Raw genomic sequence first — 20,883 nt, forward strand, 5'->3', positions numbered from 1 at the left:
TTTTGACCCTTGTAAAATCACACATGAAGCTAATCAGTTTAGCACCTGCGTGCGATGGGCGGCCTGTTGGGGGTTGCATCCCTTATTACGTTTATTAAACGCAGTAGTTCAGTGTGGGGGGGGGTGGGGTAGGCCGCGAAGGGTGATTTCTGTCCAGTCATTGAACATAAAGGGTTTTCAAAATACGGCCCTGGTACAGAATGACACGTTACTTGCTAAAACGCGAAACATGTAGCCCTTAACCTAATTTTATTTTTTTATAACAGAAAAACTAATTGATAGTGTTTCCAAGTAATTGCACGTGTACCTCCCGGAATTTTTTTACGTTACTGTTGAGTTTGAATTAAATTATGAAGGGAAAACAATTTATAGAAGTACGTGAATGTAGTGCTTTACGTAAGTACTTCAATAAAAAAAGGTTACAGGGGTGAAGCCTTAATATCTATTACGACTGAAAAATATGTTTTGTCATTAAAAACGTTCACGGTAACTAACCAACTACCAAGCCATTTCCCCGTAAGGGTATGCAATGAGGACTGACCATCAAACTCCTTGCTTCATTCACATTTATACATCGTCTCATATACTTCTATTAAGCTGACTGTTAACATTGCCCGATTATTAGGTTAACTTGATCGTGCCATACCTCCTCGGGCGTTCTCCTACATGCCCAAAACATCTAAGCGTCGATTTCATAATCTTACTCGTTACTCGGACACACGGAGAAAAATTATTTCTGTTAATTTATTATCTCGAATCTTTATTTATGAATCTCTTCAAATTACTGGTATTTATGAACACGTGTTCCGAAATCGTGATAATACTTTCGTGTTTTACTAAAAATTTATCAAGAAACATGTCAATTCATTTGATAAAGGTATGCAATCCCGTTTTAACCGGATTATGAATAATTTGAAGAGATTCTTCAAGAATTCGAAGATTTTTCTCCATACATGGTTTTACCATACATGGATACTCAGGGATCTCATTTATACAGCATTCGGTCTACTTTCTTCCTTCATCTGCCAGTTCCATGCCTCAATGCCACACATCAGGGTAAGTACCTACCAGCAGTCCATTGTCGACTCCTATCTTTGCTTCTTTGAACCGTCGAACGATTAATTTAAGTCTGTCAAGTGTTAGAATTAGTGTTAGAAAGTGCATGAAATAGTTTATGTTACCTTATCGGAGTATTCCGCCACATCTCTCATAGAGCGAGGGTACCCGGAGACCAGGTAGGTCTTGGCTGCCGGAGCCATCTTCATCTCCAACATCAAAACCTCCGTCACAGTTCTGCTGGAGAGGGTGCCGAAGTCTTGCATATCTGGAAAAAACACAATTTATTAGAAATACTCAAAAACTATACAAACATGATAATTTGACTTTTTTACATCCTTTTGACAATTTCTTTACTCAGTCAAATATATTGTTACATTAACTCTGCGGCTTTTAAATGTATTTACTACAATTCCGAACGACCAGCGACGGGAAAATCTATCATAGAATTCTGGACCGCTTTCTAGGTTTTTCAAATATGCTACCTATTTCTAGTTTTTTAAGTTGTCACAAAATCAAACACTCTTTTAGCAATAAGATAACCTAATCATACATATGTTCGTATTAAAAAAAACATCCATTTTTCTAAATAATATTTTTCTTATATCAAATATGAAAATGTTAACAAAAAACTTACCGATACATTTTGAATCAAAACTTCCATAATATTGAAAGAATTCGTTAAAAACCACATTCCGTTTGTTTAGGGAATTAGTAAGAAAACTGTCACTTCACTTATATGCCTTGTATTTGCATACAAATAAAAATATATTAACTTTCAAATGTAAACGGAAAAATTCAGCCAAATTGTAATCTTACACATCTATGGAATCAAGTATACATGTTTGTGACAAAATGATTAGACTAATATATTATAACTTTTTTTTCCAACGTCAAACAAATAACATGTCTCCGTATTAAAGAAAAAAAGTACAACATATTTTTATAATAAAAGGACGTACACGGGTCAGATCTGTCCCTGAGAGCCTCTAATGAAATATGATTTTTGTGGCTAGTAATGAGGGTCAGATCTGTCCCTAAGAGGTGCTAATGGAATATGATTTTTGTGGCTAGTATTGCGTTTCAGATTTGTCCCTAAGAGGCGCTAATGGAATATGATTTTTGTGGTTAGTAATGCGGGTCATATCTGTCCCTAAGAGGCGCTAATGGAATATGATTTTTGTGGCTAGTAATGTCCTTCCGAGGCTTGAAGGATTTTAAGTTCCTTTATTACTTTCAGTTATAATGTCTAAAGTAAGTACGTGGATAAAAGTTATCATTTAAATTTTAAATGATCGTACAATAATAATTTCGACTTAGTAGATAATCATTCCCCTATAGAGCCCTGCATTTGCAGAATCGTGCCCATGCACGGTACAAAGCACTACGATTGCAGTATTGTCCTCATAAATTCATTTTGCCTTTGATTATTACCTCAACTTAGTTAGTTAAAGACAAAATAAACATGTCGCTTTATCAAATATGGTATTGTCTACGTGTTGGTTTTAACAATATTTAACTTATAGTTTCTTGCCGGCCCCTACCAGCAGAGCAGTGTAGTTATTAAAGGTATTCCTTGATTATTTAGCAAGGATATTTTGCTAAGAAATTGATCTACTTTTCACCCTGTCACCCATAATGGTTTTTGTTTTATTATTCTATTGTGTTAAATCTGTTCTTTTTTATCACAAGGAGGATATCTATACTTGGTTATATTTTTGGTTTGATGTAAAAATGATAAAATTCAACTGTTTATTTCCCAAATATTAATTTAAAAAAACTTAATTTTCGATGCGGAATAATCACAAAATTAAGCTCTTGAATAGTTGTTTTATTGTTAGCAATGACATGGCGTTTTCCGCATACGCGGCACTAATAGTTTCAGTGGTTTCCGGTTTCCTACTCTTTGGATAAATTAAATTCTAACAAAGATGGCTAGATGTACGAGAAATAAAGTTAGTACCTACGTAAGAAGTTTTTGTTTTTCAATACCTACTTGGTTAAATTGACTTTTTTTGTTAATAGACTTTTACAAACGTCCGGTACAATTTTATCACAATTTAAACCAAGGAAAAAGAATGAAGGGTGAATTTATTAATCCATCCCTTCCACTGCGATGCAAGTCGTTGGGTCGTGAGTCTGGCTGGAGAGGTCAAAGGGTCTCCCTCAACCGGTCTCAACCGCATCCGCCACCAATATCTGGACAAACCTCACCGTCGCCACATGAACCCAGGCACCCCTGCTAGGTCATCAAACGTGACGAAACATTTGGAGTGACCTATAGCAGAGGTTTTGGCTATTCAATGAATGGTTCCGGGGGCGGAATACACATACCCTCCGCCCAAATTAGTCTTGTTTGTTTTACACCAAATTAACTACCGACTAACGACGCAAACAAATAAGTTTATTTCTGGATAGGTACTTCTTACAGTTCTTTTGCCACGTGTTTTGTTCCTCAGGTTGTGGGAGGTGAGAGGGGAGGGTAGGAGGGGGAGATCACAGTGAAGGCATACACCTTAAAACGCGGACTTTTGAAGCAGTTTGGGATTTTATCCAAAAACAAAACCTTGTGGTGCAGGAATAGTTCGAATGAAAACACTTTTAATTAATATTAATATTACTTTATAAATACCGAATGGAAAACATTGACAATTTACTTGATTTTAAGGGCAATTTTACTTGCAAAATTCTAAATATTTACACGTTAACAGTATTAAAGTGCAACTGATTTAATTTCCATATTCATACAAATAGTTCCTCAAATTTACGTATCATAAATCGCTCCTTTAGGAATGTTGAAAAACAGCTTCACAATATTGTTGAGTGAAAAAGTTAAATATGTAATTAAATACTAAAAAAAATCGGTCCCAACGAAATTTTTTAGTGTGATTGTGTTGATCAGATTGACAATAGAAATCAAAATTACTCTTTGTATTTGAAAATTAGAGTGCTTGGAAGTAATCAATAAAAGATATCTAATAATTTTTTTTTTTTTTTTTTACGCCCTAATGAGCTTTTACAATATTTTCTAATAATGCTTGATTTTTCTACATAATCAGAGATCATTCACCGCATACGATAGAAAAAATGTACTATCTTTAGGAAAGACAAAACCCGAACAATGCCTTAACTATAATAAAACTACTCTACTATTGCCAATAATAATAATTATAATATTTGGCATATTTATACAGCTCCGTTTTCGTGAAAAATCACCTCAAGGGCGCTGTACAAATATATCTATTAAATAATTAATACTAGAACTACTGACTTAAAACTAGTGACTTAGCTCTAAGACTTATATCTAGTGACTTACGACTAAGGCCTATAACTACTAACTTAATGACATATATATTTACAAATGTAGAAACATACAACTAACATTAACAATTTAATTTTACTAGCGCCAGAAGAAGAAGGAAGTTTATTTATTCATTTTCGGGAGATCGACAGTTTACATTTAGTCAGTTTGTATAATATAGTAAAATAAAACCAATTACGGATTTCCTCCTTGTGACTTTACCTCTACTGAGACAGCATAATATGGAATAAATTAAATTAGTTCTATGATGTTAGGGTGTTTTTATAATTAATTTTAGAACACGGGTGCAAAATGCGCCCAATTGGGGCGCAAATACAGGGTTTTCCAATAAGAGGTGTTATTTTTAATAGCCCGCTATTTCGGTAGATGTTACTTTTGAAGCTGTCATTTTTTGACATTTAACAAGTAGAAACTACGCCATTAATAAAAATGGTTAAAATTATTAAAATTTACTTGAGTGAATCAAATGAAAATCATCTTGAGTGATGAGGCCCATTTGCACCTCAGTGGTTTCGTCAACGGATTGGCTCGGAAAACCCAAGAGTTATTGTTGAAAAGCCTCTCTATCCTCAACGTGTGACTGTTTGGTGCGGTTTATGGTCCAGCGGAGTCATTGGACCTTACTTTTTCGAAAATGAGGCTGGATCAACAGTTACGGTGAATGGATTGCGCTATCGAGAGATGATTAATGATTTTTTATGGCCGTAATTGGATGGTATTTATTTATTTATTTATTTATTTTTATTTATTTATTTGTTAAGACATACACAGTACAATTAGATACAATTAGATATTTTTAGTTATTACATAGTTGTAGTACCTATTACGTATGTCCATAAAATATCATTATGTAATTTCGCCTGAGATTGTTATAAAAGGAAGGAAGTGTGTGGATAAAAATAAAAATAATAAATAATAAATGAATTGAAAACAAGAATTATAATAAGCTCACGAATTGTAATTGACTGTTAATAAATAGGAGTTTTGAAAAATGATGTGAAAATATTTTTGAAATATGTCATGCTAAGAAATTTAATAAGTTAGTTTTGTATGTTAGAAAGGAATCATGAAAGATGTCTAAATGTAGTAATTTTTCGTAATGGGTGTATGTTGTGATTGCGCGAGTAATAACTGAATTGTTTGCTGCATTGGTATTGTTGGCTTCAATATGAAATAGTGTAGTGTGCCTGGTACGCCTCGTTGGAACATTTAAACCAATTACGGATAGCAATTCGGGACAATCTATTTTATTATTTAGCAGATTATGTAGAAACAACAGGTCTGACAATGTGCGTCTTTTTTGTAAAGTTAACATATTATTTGTAGTATTGTTGTATTTCTTGAGTAAATGTTTCGAAAATTTATTCTGTATACTTTCTACTAAATCTATGTATACCTTATATTGAGGATTCCATATTGTGGAGGCATACTCCAGTGGACTTCTGACCAATGAACAAAACAACATTTTCAGAGTTTTAGCACTTTTGAAAACTTTGCATATTCTTAATAAGAAACCTAGCATTCTGTAGGATTTTGAAATAATGTGTTCAATGTGCTTGTCAAAAATTAATTTGCTATCTAAGTAAACACCTAGATCTTTACACGTAGACATAGGTTGTAAAGGTTTGTTATTCAAGTTGTATGGATAGATGATTTTGTTTTTATTTCTAGTAAATGTAATCGAGTGACACTTAGATATGTTTAAGGACAATAAATTTGATTCACAGTATATGCACAAATTATCAAGATCGCTTTGCAATTCCATACAATCGGATAAACACTGTATAGCTTTATAAATTTTCATGTCATCCGCGTATAAAACAAAGTAACTATTTTTAAAGCAAACGTAAATGTCATTTATATAAATATTAAATAAGAGTGGTCCAAGATGCGACCCCTGGGGCACACCTGAGACGATTTCCGTTAAGCAAGATGCAAAACCATTGACAACCGTGATTTGGTGCCGATTATTGACGTATGATGCGATCCATCTATAGAGGTCACCGTGAATTCCTAGACCTAATAACTTTTGTAAAAGAATATAATGATTAACACGGTCAAATGCTTTAGAATAATCCGTATAAATGGCATCTACCTGGCATCGCATATCCATTTGAGCATGAAGAAAATTTGTAAAAAATGCCAGATTTGAAGTTGTGGAGCGATTTTTGATGAAGCCGTGTTGATTATTTAAGAGTGAGGGTGAGATAGTTGAATATAATTGATCGTAAACAATTTTTTCCAATACTTTACTTAGTATTGGTAATTTGGATATAGGTCGATAGTTCGAGACATCATTTTTACTGCCATTTTTATATATTGGGGTAATCAAGGCTGTTTTCCACTTGTCGGGAAATGTTCCTTCAGTTAACGACAGTTTGAAAATAGCAAAAATGGGGGGTGTCAATTGTTTACTACAATAATTTATGAAGATCCCTGGAAGTTGATCATCCCCTGGTCCCTTTTTGATATCAATGGACTTAAGGTATTTGAATGTGATGTCTTCATTGATCTCGATTGAGTTGATTATGCTATTTGAATTAGAGCAAAAACTGGCATTGCTTGTATGTGCAGGTTGAGCATTAGAAAATACAGATCCAAAATACTCAGAAAATAAGTTGGCTACTCCTCTACTGTCATTAGCAGTTTTTTCACCGTAAATCATATGATCAGGGATGGCAGGAGATTTTCTTTGAGAATTGACGTAGGACCATATTTTTTTAACATTATGCTGTATACCGGATTCTATCGTAGAAATGTAGGTTTTGTAAGCTGCTGAAGCGACTGTTTTTTGCCTTTTGCGAAGCAATGAAAATGAAAGATAATCAAGGGGGTTCCGATGGCGCTTCCATTTTCTAAAGAATTTTAATTTTTCGTTTGTTATTTTTATTAAGGCTGCCGTGTACCATAGTGGGTATTTTCCAGATTTTACAACTTTCTTAGGAATAAACACTTCGATAATCTGTTCAATTATAGCATAAAACGAATTTAACGCTGTATTTACATCCGGTGCATTTATAACGGTTGACCAGTCGGTTTCTTTCAGTCTCTCATTGATCTCTGCATAATCTGCTTTATGGAATAATTTTATTGTTCGAGGAGTTGAGAGGGTTGCAATAGTGGATGGAAATTCTAGTTCTACAATCAATGATTTATGATGAGCATCTTCTTTAACTAATGGGTGGTCGGCAAGCGACACATTAACTGAAGTGTTACAGAAGACGAGGTCCAGAATTCGACCGAATTTGTTAGGTAAATGGTTAAATTGGGTTAAATTTGCAAAAGATAAGCAGTTAAGTAACGCGAGTGCACATTGATCTCTATTACTTGGCATTTGTTGATTATTCCATTCGATATTGGGCATGTTATAGTCGCCAATGATTAAAAACTTGTCATTGGGAAAACGGATTGTTAAGTCAGAAATAGTATTGGTATGACTAGTAAATAATGCTAATCTTTCTGATGATGTTAATTTTGGACCGACGCTAGGTAAATACACGCAGCACATATGAATATTATAACAATGACGATTCGATTTTGATGTATTGACAGTTATCCAGATATCCTCAGCGTCTGATTTCCAAGAGCGGGGGGTAACAAAAAAATCTTTTTTAATTCCTATGAGTACGCCTCCGCCAGTTGATTTACTAGTGCGGTGTATATCTCTATCATTTCTGTAAACAGAATAGCGATTATCAAATAATTCCTCATCTCGGATACTATCAACCAACCAACTTTCCGTAATGAAGATCAAGTCATAATTATTGAGCAGTATATTTTGATGAAATTCCTGTGTTTTCGAGCGCAAACCTCTTGAATTTTGATAAAAAATTATTAATGAATCATGCATTGCGAATTTTCGGTAATTACATTATTATGTTCGGTTTCTGTAGAATATATTTGAAGAATATTATATTCTAGAGTTATGTTATTAGTCATGAGTCCACTGGGCTTAGCAAAGCACAACACACTATTATTATGAATTAAAGTGAGTGAGTATATTATAGAATGTAGTAGTGAGCAGTTAGTGTAATTATTAGCATGTGGGGTTAATGTAAAAAGGGTGATATTGAAAAAAATATGAAAAAAAATACGAAAAAAATAGTAGTTATCAGAGGATAGGTGGTTTAACATTGCAATGGTAGTTAGACAAGGTTTTTTAGCTGTAATTCGCATGAGACGTGTATGGGTGGTGATGTTTCGTTTTTCCGTAGGTAGATTTTTGCACTTCTTATCCATAAAAACTGATAGTTGTGTTCGTTTTTAAATGCTTTAGCGCACCTCAATATAGATTTATTCTTCCGCGTGAGATGGTCGTTGATGAAGATCCTCTGGTCAGCTCCAACCATCCCGATGGCCTTGGTAGTGATTCCTTTTCTTTTTTTGATGGCTGCGACGAATTCGTCCTTCTTCTTGCGGGAGGTGAATTTGGCGATTATGTTGCCCGAACTTCCATCTGTCGTGGCTTGTGTACGATGGCGCTTACTGATTCTGCTAACGTATTCAATGTCGCTTTGATGGAGAGGGCATCCAATGACTGTTGCGATATTCGACATCATGGTAGGTAGATTCTCGTTGGTGGTCTCAGGCATTCCATGTATTTCTATATTGTTGGATAGAAGTTCCTGGTCCCTTTCATTGTTTCCCCTCTCTAACATGAAAACTGTTTGTTTTAATTCTGAGACCTCCATTTCTAGCTTATCAATTTTAGCTAATTTTATTGATCTGAACAACGTTTAATTTCAACAAGACAGCGCCACGTGCCACACAAGCAACGAAACCATTGATCTTTTACGATTGAATATCAAAACAACACCTCTTATTGGAAAACCCTGTATTATATCTTATATAAATGGAATGAATAAATGAAATTAATCATCGATCTTTACGCATTTAATGACTAATTATTGCCCTTCGATAAGTACAAATCTTCGTGGCAGGGTTAAAATAAGTGTTTTTTATATTAAAATTAAAATACGAATTGCATTTGTGAGATTCAGACTTTCAGGGTGGAAGGCACTCCCAAATGGCCGCCTTGATGTATGGACACCACTCATAACCAAAACATTTCTTGAAATGTGTTGAGACTAGAATAGTCAACCACTTTAAAGCTTCTCTTTATTCATCTCCTTACACACACCTCTCTGGCTTTCACCATTGAAGTAATAATCATTTGTTGTTCCATAGTGTTTTCACACAAACGAAGAATTGAATTCCGTAAGTTTAAACTTAAACCTCACATTTTACCCAAGGGGATGTCTTAGTTTAATTAGTTCCAAACGTTTGGGACTCTTATGTGGTCTTACGATAAAATAAAAATCCGCAACTCCCAAACGGACTTATGCACGAAAAAACTTGCTGATCTGAAATACTGTTAATTTATTAAAAATCCGGTCAAAATATTCGTTTTCCCGTTAAAAATAGGATTGCAGGCATATAACGGATGAATTGAAAGAGTTCCTAACAAAGTATTCCGTCATGGTATTTATTAGGAAAAGAAGATGTGTTCTGAATGGTTAATAATTTATCAGGAAGTTGTCACTTTTTAAACAGAATCATTTTTCTCCGTGTAATGTTAGTTATGTGCCGAATACAAATACATTTCCATTCTGCACACGGTCCAGATTACGTGAATTGCACAAGCGTGATGTCACTTCAGGATTGCAACGAAATCGCATGCCCGTCACAACCTGTGCAGCTGGTGACTCGTGCGTCTCATGTCCGGCATGCATATCCGCGACCCTTGGCGTGACGCATGACTCCGGCGGCCGTCCCGTCCCGCGACCGTCAAAGCGCGTCATGCGACATGTAGTCGGGCTCCAGTTCAGGACATGAAATATTCATCGTTAACGATTTTTGCCCACAAATGGCCGTGTAGAAGGTTGACATTGTCTATGGAAGGCGACCAATATATTTCTACTCATAAGCGCTTTCTTATTAATGACATAAGGTTTGTAGACCTTCGGTATTTTATATCGAGCTCCGAAAGCTCAACTTGATGAAATAAATATAGAAAAATTTACACCTAAAGAAGTCAATCTACGATTATTATCACAATATCTAACTGTCAACTATTGACTGTGTGCAAAAATGGGTAATCCGTTAGGAAAAGATACCCCTTTGTCAATAATGTAGGGTAAGAATGCTGTGTTCGATCAACTGGTAATTTAGTGTTTCGAAGATATAGCGTTACTGAAACGTTCGACCAAACCACGAAACGCGAGCCTAACTTTTGTACAACGTCTTTTTCATGACTCGAAATTGTGCTTGAGCTGGTTGTGGACGATTTAACTTCAATAATTGTACTCGAGCTGGTTGTGGATGATTTGACGGTAATTGTACTCGAGTCGGTTGTATATGATTTGACTGTAGGTACTTGTGCTAGATTTGGTTTTGGACGATTTGACCGCAATGATTGTACTCAAGCTGGCTGTGGATGATTTGACCGTAATTATTATGCTTGAGCCGGTTATGCATGATTTTACTTCTCTCGTGCTCGAACAGGTTGTGGATGATTTGACAGCAAATGTACTCGAGCTGGCTGTGGGTGATTTGACCGCGATTGTATTCTAGCTGGTGGTGATGATTTGACCACAATTGTACTCGAGCTGGTGGTGATGATTTGACCGCGATTGTACTCTAGCTGGTGGTGATGATTTGACCACAATTGTACTCGAGCTGTTTGTGGATGATTTGAAGGCTTTTTTGGCCGAGCTGGTTATGAATGATTTGAAGGCTCTTGTGCTCGAACTGGTTGTGGATAATTTGACCGCAATTGTACTTGAGCTGGTTTTGAAAAATTTTATCGCAAATGTACTCGAGCCAGTTATGGACGATTTATCCAAAATTGTACTCGAGCTGGTTGTGGATGATTTGACCGCAGATGACTCGAACTGGTTGTAGATGATTTGACCGCAAATGTACTCGATCTGGTTGTTGATGATTTGACTGCAAATGTGTGTTTCCCTCCTAAAAGTGTAATCTATCCTAAAATACCCTCCAAACAGAAAGACTTATTATATATCAGTGACCGGTCAGTGGTTGAGTGGGCATAGCGCTTGGGTCTCACCCGAGCGTCGCGTGTTCGATTCCTCGGCTGGCTAAGTCCTCCATCACAACACAAGCAACATTTTCGGCTTTCTGTGGTGGTAGTAGGAGATTTTCAAACATTGTTGGGTTATTCGTAACCCGGGAATGTTTGTCTTTCTTTTTAAATAAAAAAAAAAAAAAAAAAAAAAAAATATATAAATAAAATAAAATAATTTCCCTGTGACATCAATAAAATATAATGCATTTAAGGGTTATAAATGAATATTCTGTGATCTTACACAGTACATATGCTTCGTACAAATGTGTGAAATAATCGATTTTAATAATGAATGAATTTTATAAATGGTCCATATTTAGAATCACAAGTACTTACACGTGTTATTTAAAATTATTTATAAATGGCAGATAAGCGTACACGGGAATAAATAATACGGAATAAATTTTTGTCAAATCGTAAAATAATCGACATTTGAAAGTCATATAAAAATAACTTAAAATCAATGCCTAAAAATAATTTGGCCTCAAAACACGAAGCCAAAATACAAGCTCTTTATTTTCTGGCTTCTTCTCAAAAAATCAAATTAATGTCGGTTGTGAGTCTGCATGTGATTGTAACTCTGGTTTAATGAACCCGGATTTGTTTTGAATTTAATTTTAATTGGTACCTCTACCTATAATAAAATTAAACAGAAAATTATTTTAATTGAATTGATGTACCAAGAATTTAGATGAACGTAAAAGTACCTACCTACCTATAATACAATATTTTTTAAATAAAAAATAATTTTAAATCTGTATTTATTTTGTTTAAAATTTTAGGGTTAATCTCGACAAGTAAAGATTTAAGCATGTGCTTTTTGGCTAAGGTTTGTTTGCGTTAGTAGTCTAAAATACATTCTGAATCAGTCTTTTTCCATATTACTTTGTCAAGTCAAAGCGAAGGTCAAAGCGTTTTCCTGTCATGCCTCCTGCCTCCTGCCCAACACGAAAGCTCAATGTCAAACCTCCTCGGAGCAATGCCCACTTTCATATTGGAGTACGTGGATATACTCACATAACTATGTACGTCGAGGTTAGGAACTAATTTTAACGGAAAATAACATTTTTTAATATAGAAAGTACATGTGTGTTTATTAGAAAATCACACGAGAAATGGGGTTTTTGCGACAACAAATTGATCCCGACTGATTATTCACATAACCCGTTACATGATGATTTTGGAATTTAAAACGTATTTTGAGTTTAAAAAAACATACCTGTAAATTAATCCGAAAAAAAAATGAAAAATCTATGAAATTTCACATTTTGAAAACACACTATTTTTCACAAGAAAATTTGCAATGAAACTCCCACTTCACTTTTAATCTTGTTCATATATATTTTTTTTTATTACGTATTCCAGAGGTCACTTATTTTTTTATATAAAAATTTTCATAACTTTATTTACTATTTTTAACATCGTTTTATTATATTTTATCGTTCATTTCTGGAAAACTTTACGATTCTATTTGAGAAACAAACTTTGATTTCTGGGGTACAGATATACTTTCAAACATTTTAAATTAGTTTTTAGAAAAAAAGTTTTTGTTTATATTTTTTTTAGTGAAAACGCTACTCAATTTGAATATAATGATCCTCTCTTAACGGGCAACTACTGCACTAATGTATTTAAATTTTTCTTCACGTTCCCCATAAAATGGTTATAAACCAATATATTATGGAGAGTAAATATAAGGTCATAATTATAAAAAGGTGGCAGTTGTGAGGTATTCACTATAAAAAAAATAAAATAAAATAAAAGTTTTACTATTTTGTGATATGCGTCAAAAAAGTTGCTGTAAAACTGTCTGTAAGTAACGATGAAAATATTGATGGTCAATGCAGAATTGTTAAGTAGTTGAGTCGCTCTGTTGATGGGCGTGTTCCTCGCTTCCGGAGCTTAATAAAGTACATGGAATCTCCCACGTGTATACTTGTGAGGTACATACAAGCTAATAACCTCTTTCAAAATCGGTGGATTACGAATAGTTCTTAACTTTAAAAAATTCTTTCCTAGTAAACGTTCAAAGATGGTTTGAAAGGGAGATATGTAAATACGAATATTAGAGGGAGCGATCTAATATTAAAAAGCGATAATAATTAAGCGAAAATGGTGAAATTTTTTAATAAAACATGACTCCTTTGATAAAGAACAAAAATGTCTCACAAACAAATGCTTTAGTTGCATAAAGATACACTGTGATTTTTTTCATACCTATTTATTAATTTTTCGAAAAATAGATAGTTTATTTCAGTTTGTACATAAGTATTATTTAGCCAAGATAAAACTAATGGATTTCCTCCATGTGACTTTACCTCTATTGAGATAGAATATGAATTAAAAAAATTATAAAAAAAAAGATTATATAAAACAAAAAATTTACAAAACAAAACATTTAATATCTATAACAGAACAAAACGTGTTTCAAATAATCTGACCTTCGGAGCTTACTTTACGATTTTTTCTATCGAGGAAATTTTATATAATTAATGTTTCTACATAACATTTTTTTTTTTCAAAAACAACATATATATATTTTTGGATCGTATAAACTTACAGAGTTAACGCGAAACTTGTTATAAAATCAGTAGAAATTAGGTATGCTGGGGCTTAAGTACAAGGATGGATACAAGCATGTATAGTATGTATATTCCCTCGTATACAGGTAACGCATAAACATCTTATGTACTTTTTCTATTTCTAGGTTATGGTTGTGTTAAAAAAAATATGGAGAAATAATGGAACTATTTTCGAAGATAGTGCAAAGAAGGCATCGAATAAGGAAATCTCTAAGGTATTGCAGTAACCTTCAGAATGTGATTGTTCTCAATAGGAGTATTTATTTAGTTTAATTTATCTCCAGAGTACATTGTTTATGTAGTAGATACAGACCTACATATATAACAAAAAATCTCAGTTAGTTATTTTAGTTAGTAACAATAACAACAAATTTAGTTAATAAAGTACATTTTTCATATTGTTGGTATTCTGAAAGTCCAAAGTGCAATTTGACCCACAAGCATGGCCTTAGATTTACCTGTATGGAGAAAAGCGTTGTAACCGAATAAACAGAATTTAACCAATGCATCTTTTGAACTTCAAATGCATTCTGGATTTTCTTCACTTATTTGTATATTTGCTAACCTTGACACTCTACACTGTAAAGAAACAACGCATGCGAATACTGTGAACTCAGACCGACGTGCACACTTGTCCTGCGTACGCAATGTGAATTTGTAGCATTGTAGCATCGCGATTGATTGATTTGATTTGATAATTGATTTTACATCATTTTGTAGCATCGCGATATCCAATGGATTTTCATAAATAAATCATTTGTAACATTTAAACAAATCTATCAGCTGTTCTTTTATTCTATTTTAACAGAAAACGAGCAATAAATAAATGTCAATAAACGTAAAACGTCAAAATAAACATAACCTCAAACGTCAAATAGACTCGTTGAAAGATTTTTCACCATCGCCATCTTTCTTTTTCACGTCCCACGCCGATCTGGATAGCGCAGGTAGGCGTTGCATGAGGAGCGTAGAATTTGACTGCATGTGCATTCATTATCATTGAAAATGTATGGATTGTAAGTTGTATACATATTTCAATTGGTTACATTGCGTATGTGGGCTCAGTGTGTTTGAACTCTAAGGTTCGCCATAGTATCTATAGCCACATTATTGTTAGAATTTATCCTTAACCACGGACAGCTATCGTTCGTCAAAATGACGAGCATGAAATTAATGCAAATCAACTGACGCCGGGCCCGAGCACATGGCGGTTGTGTTTAGTCGGCAAGTAAGTTCTTTTGTTTTGAGGTGGGTACATTGTTTTATCGATTGATTAATTTAATTGTCTCGTTGATTTATATATTTTATTTTCACGATGTCAAAGGAAAGACGTATTTTATCTCAATTGTAGGTCTTTATTTATTGTTAAAAGCAGAGGCGGCTCTAGGGATCCAGGCGTGGTAGGTCATTTCAAAAAAATGTGTGACTAATCTTTATTTTATATAATATGCCCATACATTATATTATCTGTATCAATTCTTAAGTCCGCGACTATAAATACATATTATGTTAATATGGTAAAATTGGGAATAGCTATACAATCCATGTACTTTAAGAGATTACGTTTTAATGTAGTTGTGCACAACATTAAAGTAAATAAAATAAGAGTTTGAAACGCCCGTCCGCAGTATCCAAAGATCCTGGGTGCGAAGCAATTGAAAAACAATCGTGCTGTCTCTCTCACGGCCACGACCTACGTGTCCCTAAGCTTTATTTGGGACCTAATTTTTACTTAGACATTATTTAAATTGACCCAACGAATCGTGTGGACTTGTGAATAAAAGCTTCTATTAGTGACAACAGATGTCACTGCTCGTCGCTCGCCGCCGCCGCTCGCAGCTCTGCTGTTTCGCGGTACATTTTAAATAAATTAAGAATAATACCAGTTGTTTTGATGGACACAATTTATTATTATTTTTGTCTTTTATTTTCGGGGGTGAAACACCAATTGACCTAAGAGAAGAACCGCCACTGGTTAAAAGGTGAAATTCTTAATAATATTTTTTAAAAGTAGTTCCATTTTAGATATGTGGTTTATTACTTAAAACATAAAAACGATCCATTTTTTAATCAATAAAAATATATAATCATTATTTTTTAATAAATAAAATAATATATTTAAAAAATAGATTTCAAAAATGTTCGTCCAAAAAGACAAATGGTTTTTTAATGGAATTATTATTACAATAACAACGTTAGCTATTTAGTGTTAAAGAAGTTGTGTAGATGTTTTTCTTACCATTCCCTATGGCGTACTGCTGGAGTAGGTCCGTCATGTTGATGTGCACTACCCCCCTCTTCTCTTGCATCAGGTTGTCGCAGTGGGTCACCTTGCCGCTGCCAGGACCTCCTGTATACAATACACAGAGCAGTGAAAAACATATAATCAAACCAACGGATGTGATTCTCCAACAAATAAAATAACACCATTTCAAATCCTCCCAAAATCAGACCGTCCAGGTAAATTGATTCACTCAAAGTTCTTCAGGTAAATCTCAAACCCAATAAAATTAATACAAGCTTTTAAACAAACAAATTATATTATATTACGTTGATAGTTATTGAATACAAACTTCTTTTAAATATTCCTGTTTTAGATATTGACAATTCGTGCAGAAATTCAGATTTATTAAGACAATTTAAAACTTTTATCCACTTTTTTATTTATCATAATCGTTACCAGTTTTAGCCTATCACGGTCATTATTTTTTGGAATGTGATTTTTTTTGTCCTTACGATAATTCCTGGTATTTTTCAGTTAAAATTTATATATTTTTCTTTTCTCATAGCCACACAACTGGCGACAGTGTATTACGTATATTTATTTTTTTATTTTTATGTACGTATATTTTGTTTATCTACTAGCTAAATATGATTTAATTTGTATTCTATACTGATTTTACGTACTGGAGGGCTTAAAATTTATTAATTAAATTCATTGTTTGCCATCCCTGATACCCCCAAAATTGTATTATTTATATTCCGTAGTTTAAGGAAAAATTGTACGAGTCTGAAGTTGGCGAACAGTCATAATTTAAAAATTGGAAAAAAGTTTTATAAATCATTACCATACCCGAGTCACATCTGGGCAGAATCCGATGAATTCGACTACCTCAATATCCTTAACATCCCGTTATAACCTCCACCTACTTTCCTCCAACAAACGAAGAGGAAGACGAATAATTAATTATAAACACTGCAAGTGTATGTAGGTGATACTAACCGAGTACGAAAATGACGGGAACCTTAGGCGCCTCGAACTTGACGTGGCTGTTGTTCTGCATGTGAAATTTGCCGTCGGGTGGCGTGCCAACGGAGCGTGCCCCGGGCCCCACGGCGCCCCCGAGCCCCTCGGCGCCCACCGCACCCACTCCCGCCCCCACAGCCCCGCCCGCGCGCCCGTCCGCCCATGCAGAGCGCCCGCTCTCTCGCAGCTCCTGGGACCCATTATGCTGCTCTGGAATAAAAAAAAACGACAAATTATAATCACTAGTTACACTAAACTTATAACACTAAAGACGTACCACTGGGAGGTGAAACAGTAAACAAGTATATTATTTATTACTCAAACTCCTTAGGTATTTTATTTAGTCATTGCTTCATTCCTCTTTAATCTTATGTGTCATCTAAATTTATTAAAATTATCCGAACGTAAAATAGTTAATGACAAACTTGTTTAGACAGATCATAAATTATACTTGATTTCTTTCCATATACCTGGCAAACCAACATCGAGGCCATATCTATCGTATTATTGTCACAACTCATACACGGAATCACAATTGTATACTCCCGTTCGCCGTATACAGAATTTGGCTAGTGATTATAACGATGTTATTGAGGTATTTAACTCTTCAATCACTAAATGTAAAAAAGCCTTAGTAGAATTCATATCGACAAGTAGAACAACAGATTTAATTAAACTGCCTAGCTCTGCTTTGACTTATTTAAAAAATTAAGTATACTATTCCTAATCTACTGTTTTTACATCTGGCATTTAATTTATTTATTTTACTATTTCTATATTACTGTTTTGTCGTCTTGTATTTCGTTTATTTATTATGCTATTCCTAATCTACTGTTTTTCATCTTGCATTTAATATATTTATTGTACTATTCCTAATCTACTGTTTTTTCATCTCGCATTTTATTTATTGATTGTACTATTCCTGAACTACTGTTTTTTAGTATTTTGTTTTTGTGATGGTATGCTCATTTAGATGTTCTTTGGGTAAAAAAAATAACGTGTAAAAGCTCAGCCGGGCGTGAAACTAAAAATAAAATCAATTCCACTCTCTTCCATTCTTCTTTTTCCATTCAATAATTATGTCCTAATGGCTGAGTTTTTAGCGGCGCTGTCCCGTTTCGATATAATGTTAGAGATCCTTGGTTCGATTCATAGATGAAAACGTTACCTTTTTATTTTTCTTTGTTTCTTGTTCTGTATCGTGTTTTGTTATTTATTATTATTTTCTTATACTTCTATGAAATATTAATTTTACCTTTCAAGTTTTTAATGTACTTGTATCGCTTACTTTTATATTCTTCTAGAGTTTCTGTTCATTTTATACTTTCTGTTGTCATTGTTTATGATTTGTATTACCTTCCGTTGATATTAAATAAATAAATGTTGTGCGGAAAAAAGGAATAAATCAAAATATCACATCCATTTACCGTTTCAGACGTATCTAGTGCTCCCAACCGTTTGGAGCCAGAAAGACTATGGCATCCCAGGCGTATCTACTGCTCCCAACAATTTGGAGCTAGACAGAGTATGGCATCCCAGACGTATCTAGTGCGCCCAACCGTTTAGAGTCAGAGAGACTATGCCATCCCAGACCTATCAACTGCTCCCAACCGTTTGGAGCCAAAGAGACTATGGCATCCCAGACGTCTCTACTGCTCCCAACAGTTTGGAGCTAGAGAGACTATGGCATCCCAGACGTATCTACTGCTCCCAACCGTTTAGAGCCAAAGAGACTATGGCATCCCAGACGTTTCTACTGCTCCCAACAGTTTGGAACTAGAGAGACTATGGCATCCCAGACGTATCTACTGCTCCCAACCGTTTAGAGCCAAAGAGACTATGGCATCCCAGACGTTTCTACTGCTCCCAACAGTTTGGAGCTAGAGAGACTATGGCATCCCAGACGTATCTACTGCTCCCAACAGTTTAGAGCCAGAGATACTATGGTATCCCAGGCGTATCTACTGCTCCCAACCGTTTGGAGCCAGAGATACTATGGTATCCCAGACGTATCTACTGCTCCCAACCGTTTGGAGCCAGAGATACTATGGTATCCCAGACGTATCTACTGCTCCCAACCGTTTGGAGCCAGAGATACTATGGTATCCCAGACGTATCTACTGCTCCCAACCGTTTGGAGCCAGAGAGACTATGGCATACCCAGTTGGGTTTTAGGCTAAAAGCAGTGGGGAGAGGAAAGAGAGAGTTTAGCTAGGGAGCTAACGATAATACCGATCAAAATTATTCTATTAAATTTGACAACCTCTGGTCCTTCTAATCCTAGAGCAGTGATGATCAATCTTTTTAAACCGGAGCGAAACCTGTATTTTGTAAAAAAGTTCTTAAAGTAAAACTCGGCATCTTCAGGTCCATTACTAAATCCTTTCATATAGCCCCAACCTTAACACGACTCACAAGGCTGATCAACCTTCATATAACCATTACATAATATTCATTGAATGTTTGGAGCCATTCCTCCAAGACTTTAACAGACAGACCAATAACACAAGTTTAGTAAGCTATGAAATGTTTGTTTTCAAATTGATTAGGTGTGTTTTTTAATTGCTTTTCGAATTTTTTGTCAAGGGTATGTCAAATACGTTACGAAAACACTAATTAATAATAAAACTAAGTAAATGTTTATTTTCATTAAACAATGACCTTACTAAAAAAATATTTTAAATTTTACATAACTGATTAAAAAATATTAATGTATGATAAATGGTTAAAATTTAAAACACATATATTAGTAAAAGGGTAGGTATATACATATGATATTACGGCGTAGTAACGCAAATAGCAATTTTTTTTTCCAATAAAGAAAAATAGGTAAATGTTTATAATTTTCCAAGAAGAAAAATCGGTAGGCTGAAAATTTCTCTACCATCATCCGTTTGTCAAATAAATAGGAAAAAATTAGGAATTTAAAATTTTGAAAATTTTACAAGATTTATTTGTTGTTGATTGACTTGTTTGTGTATATAACTCTGTTAGTCAAAATTAATTTCATTTCATAATAATTCTTTTGTTTTTTTAGAACAAAATTTAAATGTTTATTTTTTATAGCAAAGTATCGTTGGGGGTATTTAAATATATTTTTTAAAAAAATTTAAAAAAATGACGTTCAAAGGCGTTTTTTTAATTAAGTTTATTTAATTTCTAGTAAAGTTTGTTTCTGGGGACCTACCAATTTTTAACAATTTTTAAAAAAAGTACGAAAAAGTTCTAATTTCAATAAATAACAATAAAATTACACGTACAAAGTAGTTATTTGGGTACAATGTATTGTTTCTTAAATAACAATCTACACAACATCCCCAAAAATGATAGATTGAAGTTTAAAAACATACTGTTATGTCAAGCAAACTATGAAGTAGATACATATTTCTAGGTTAACGTCGATATGAATGCATTAATAAACACTCAATAAACAGTGCAAATAAAGGTGCTGTAATCAAATAATGTTATTTACTTTGACAAATTGGTTGCAATTGTTCGATCCATAACTTGACTAATGGCTTCCGAGGGTGAAACTATAAAATAATGCAAAAAACTCAATAATGAAGCATGAAGGCCTCCGTGGTTGAGG

General features: G+C 34.2%; 1 protein-coding gene across 1 annotated transcript in view; it reads right to left on the bottom strand.

The window, feature by feature from the left end:
- The window catches only part of LOC149424140 (adenylate kinase isoenzyme 5), a 71,615-nt gene that overhangs the window by 46,656 nt on the left and 4,076 nt on the right, over positions 1-20,883 (bottom strand). The window contains exons 2-5 of the mRNA XM_089631044.1: positions 17,441-17,504; positions 17,271-17,356; positions 16,287-16,397; positions 1,182-1,324 (exon numbers count right to left, since the gene is read on the bottom strand). Of these exons, the coding sequence (XP_089487170.1) occupies positions 1,182-1,324; positions 16,287-16,397; positions 17,271-17,356; positions 17,441-17,504 (404 nt within the window). The remainder of the gene's footprint in view (positions 1-1,181; positions 1,325-16,286; positions 16,398-17,270; positions 17,357-17,440; positions 17,505-20,883) is intronic.

The sequence above is a fragment of the Hesperophylax consimilis genome, chromosome 4 (assembly GCF_061612785.1).
Source record: "Hesperophylax consimilis isolate HC1 chromosome 4, BYU_Hcon_1.0, whole genome shotgun sequence".
NCBI lineage: Eukaryota > Metazoa > Arthropoda > Insecta > Trichoptera > Limnephilidae > Hesperophylax > Hesperophylax consimilis.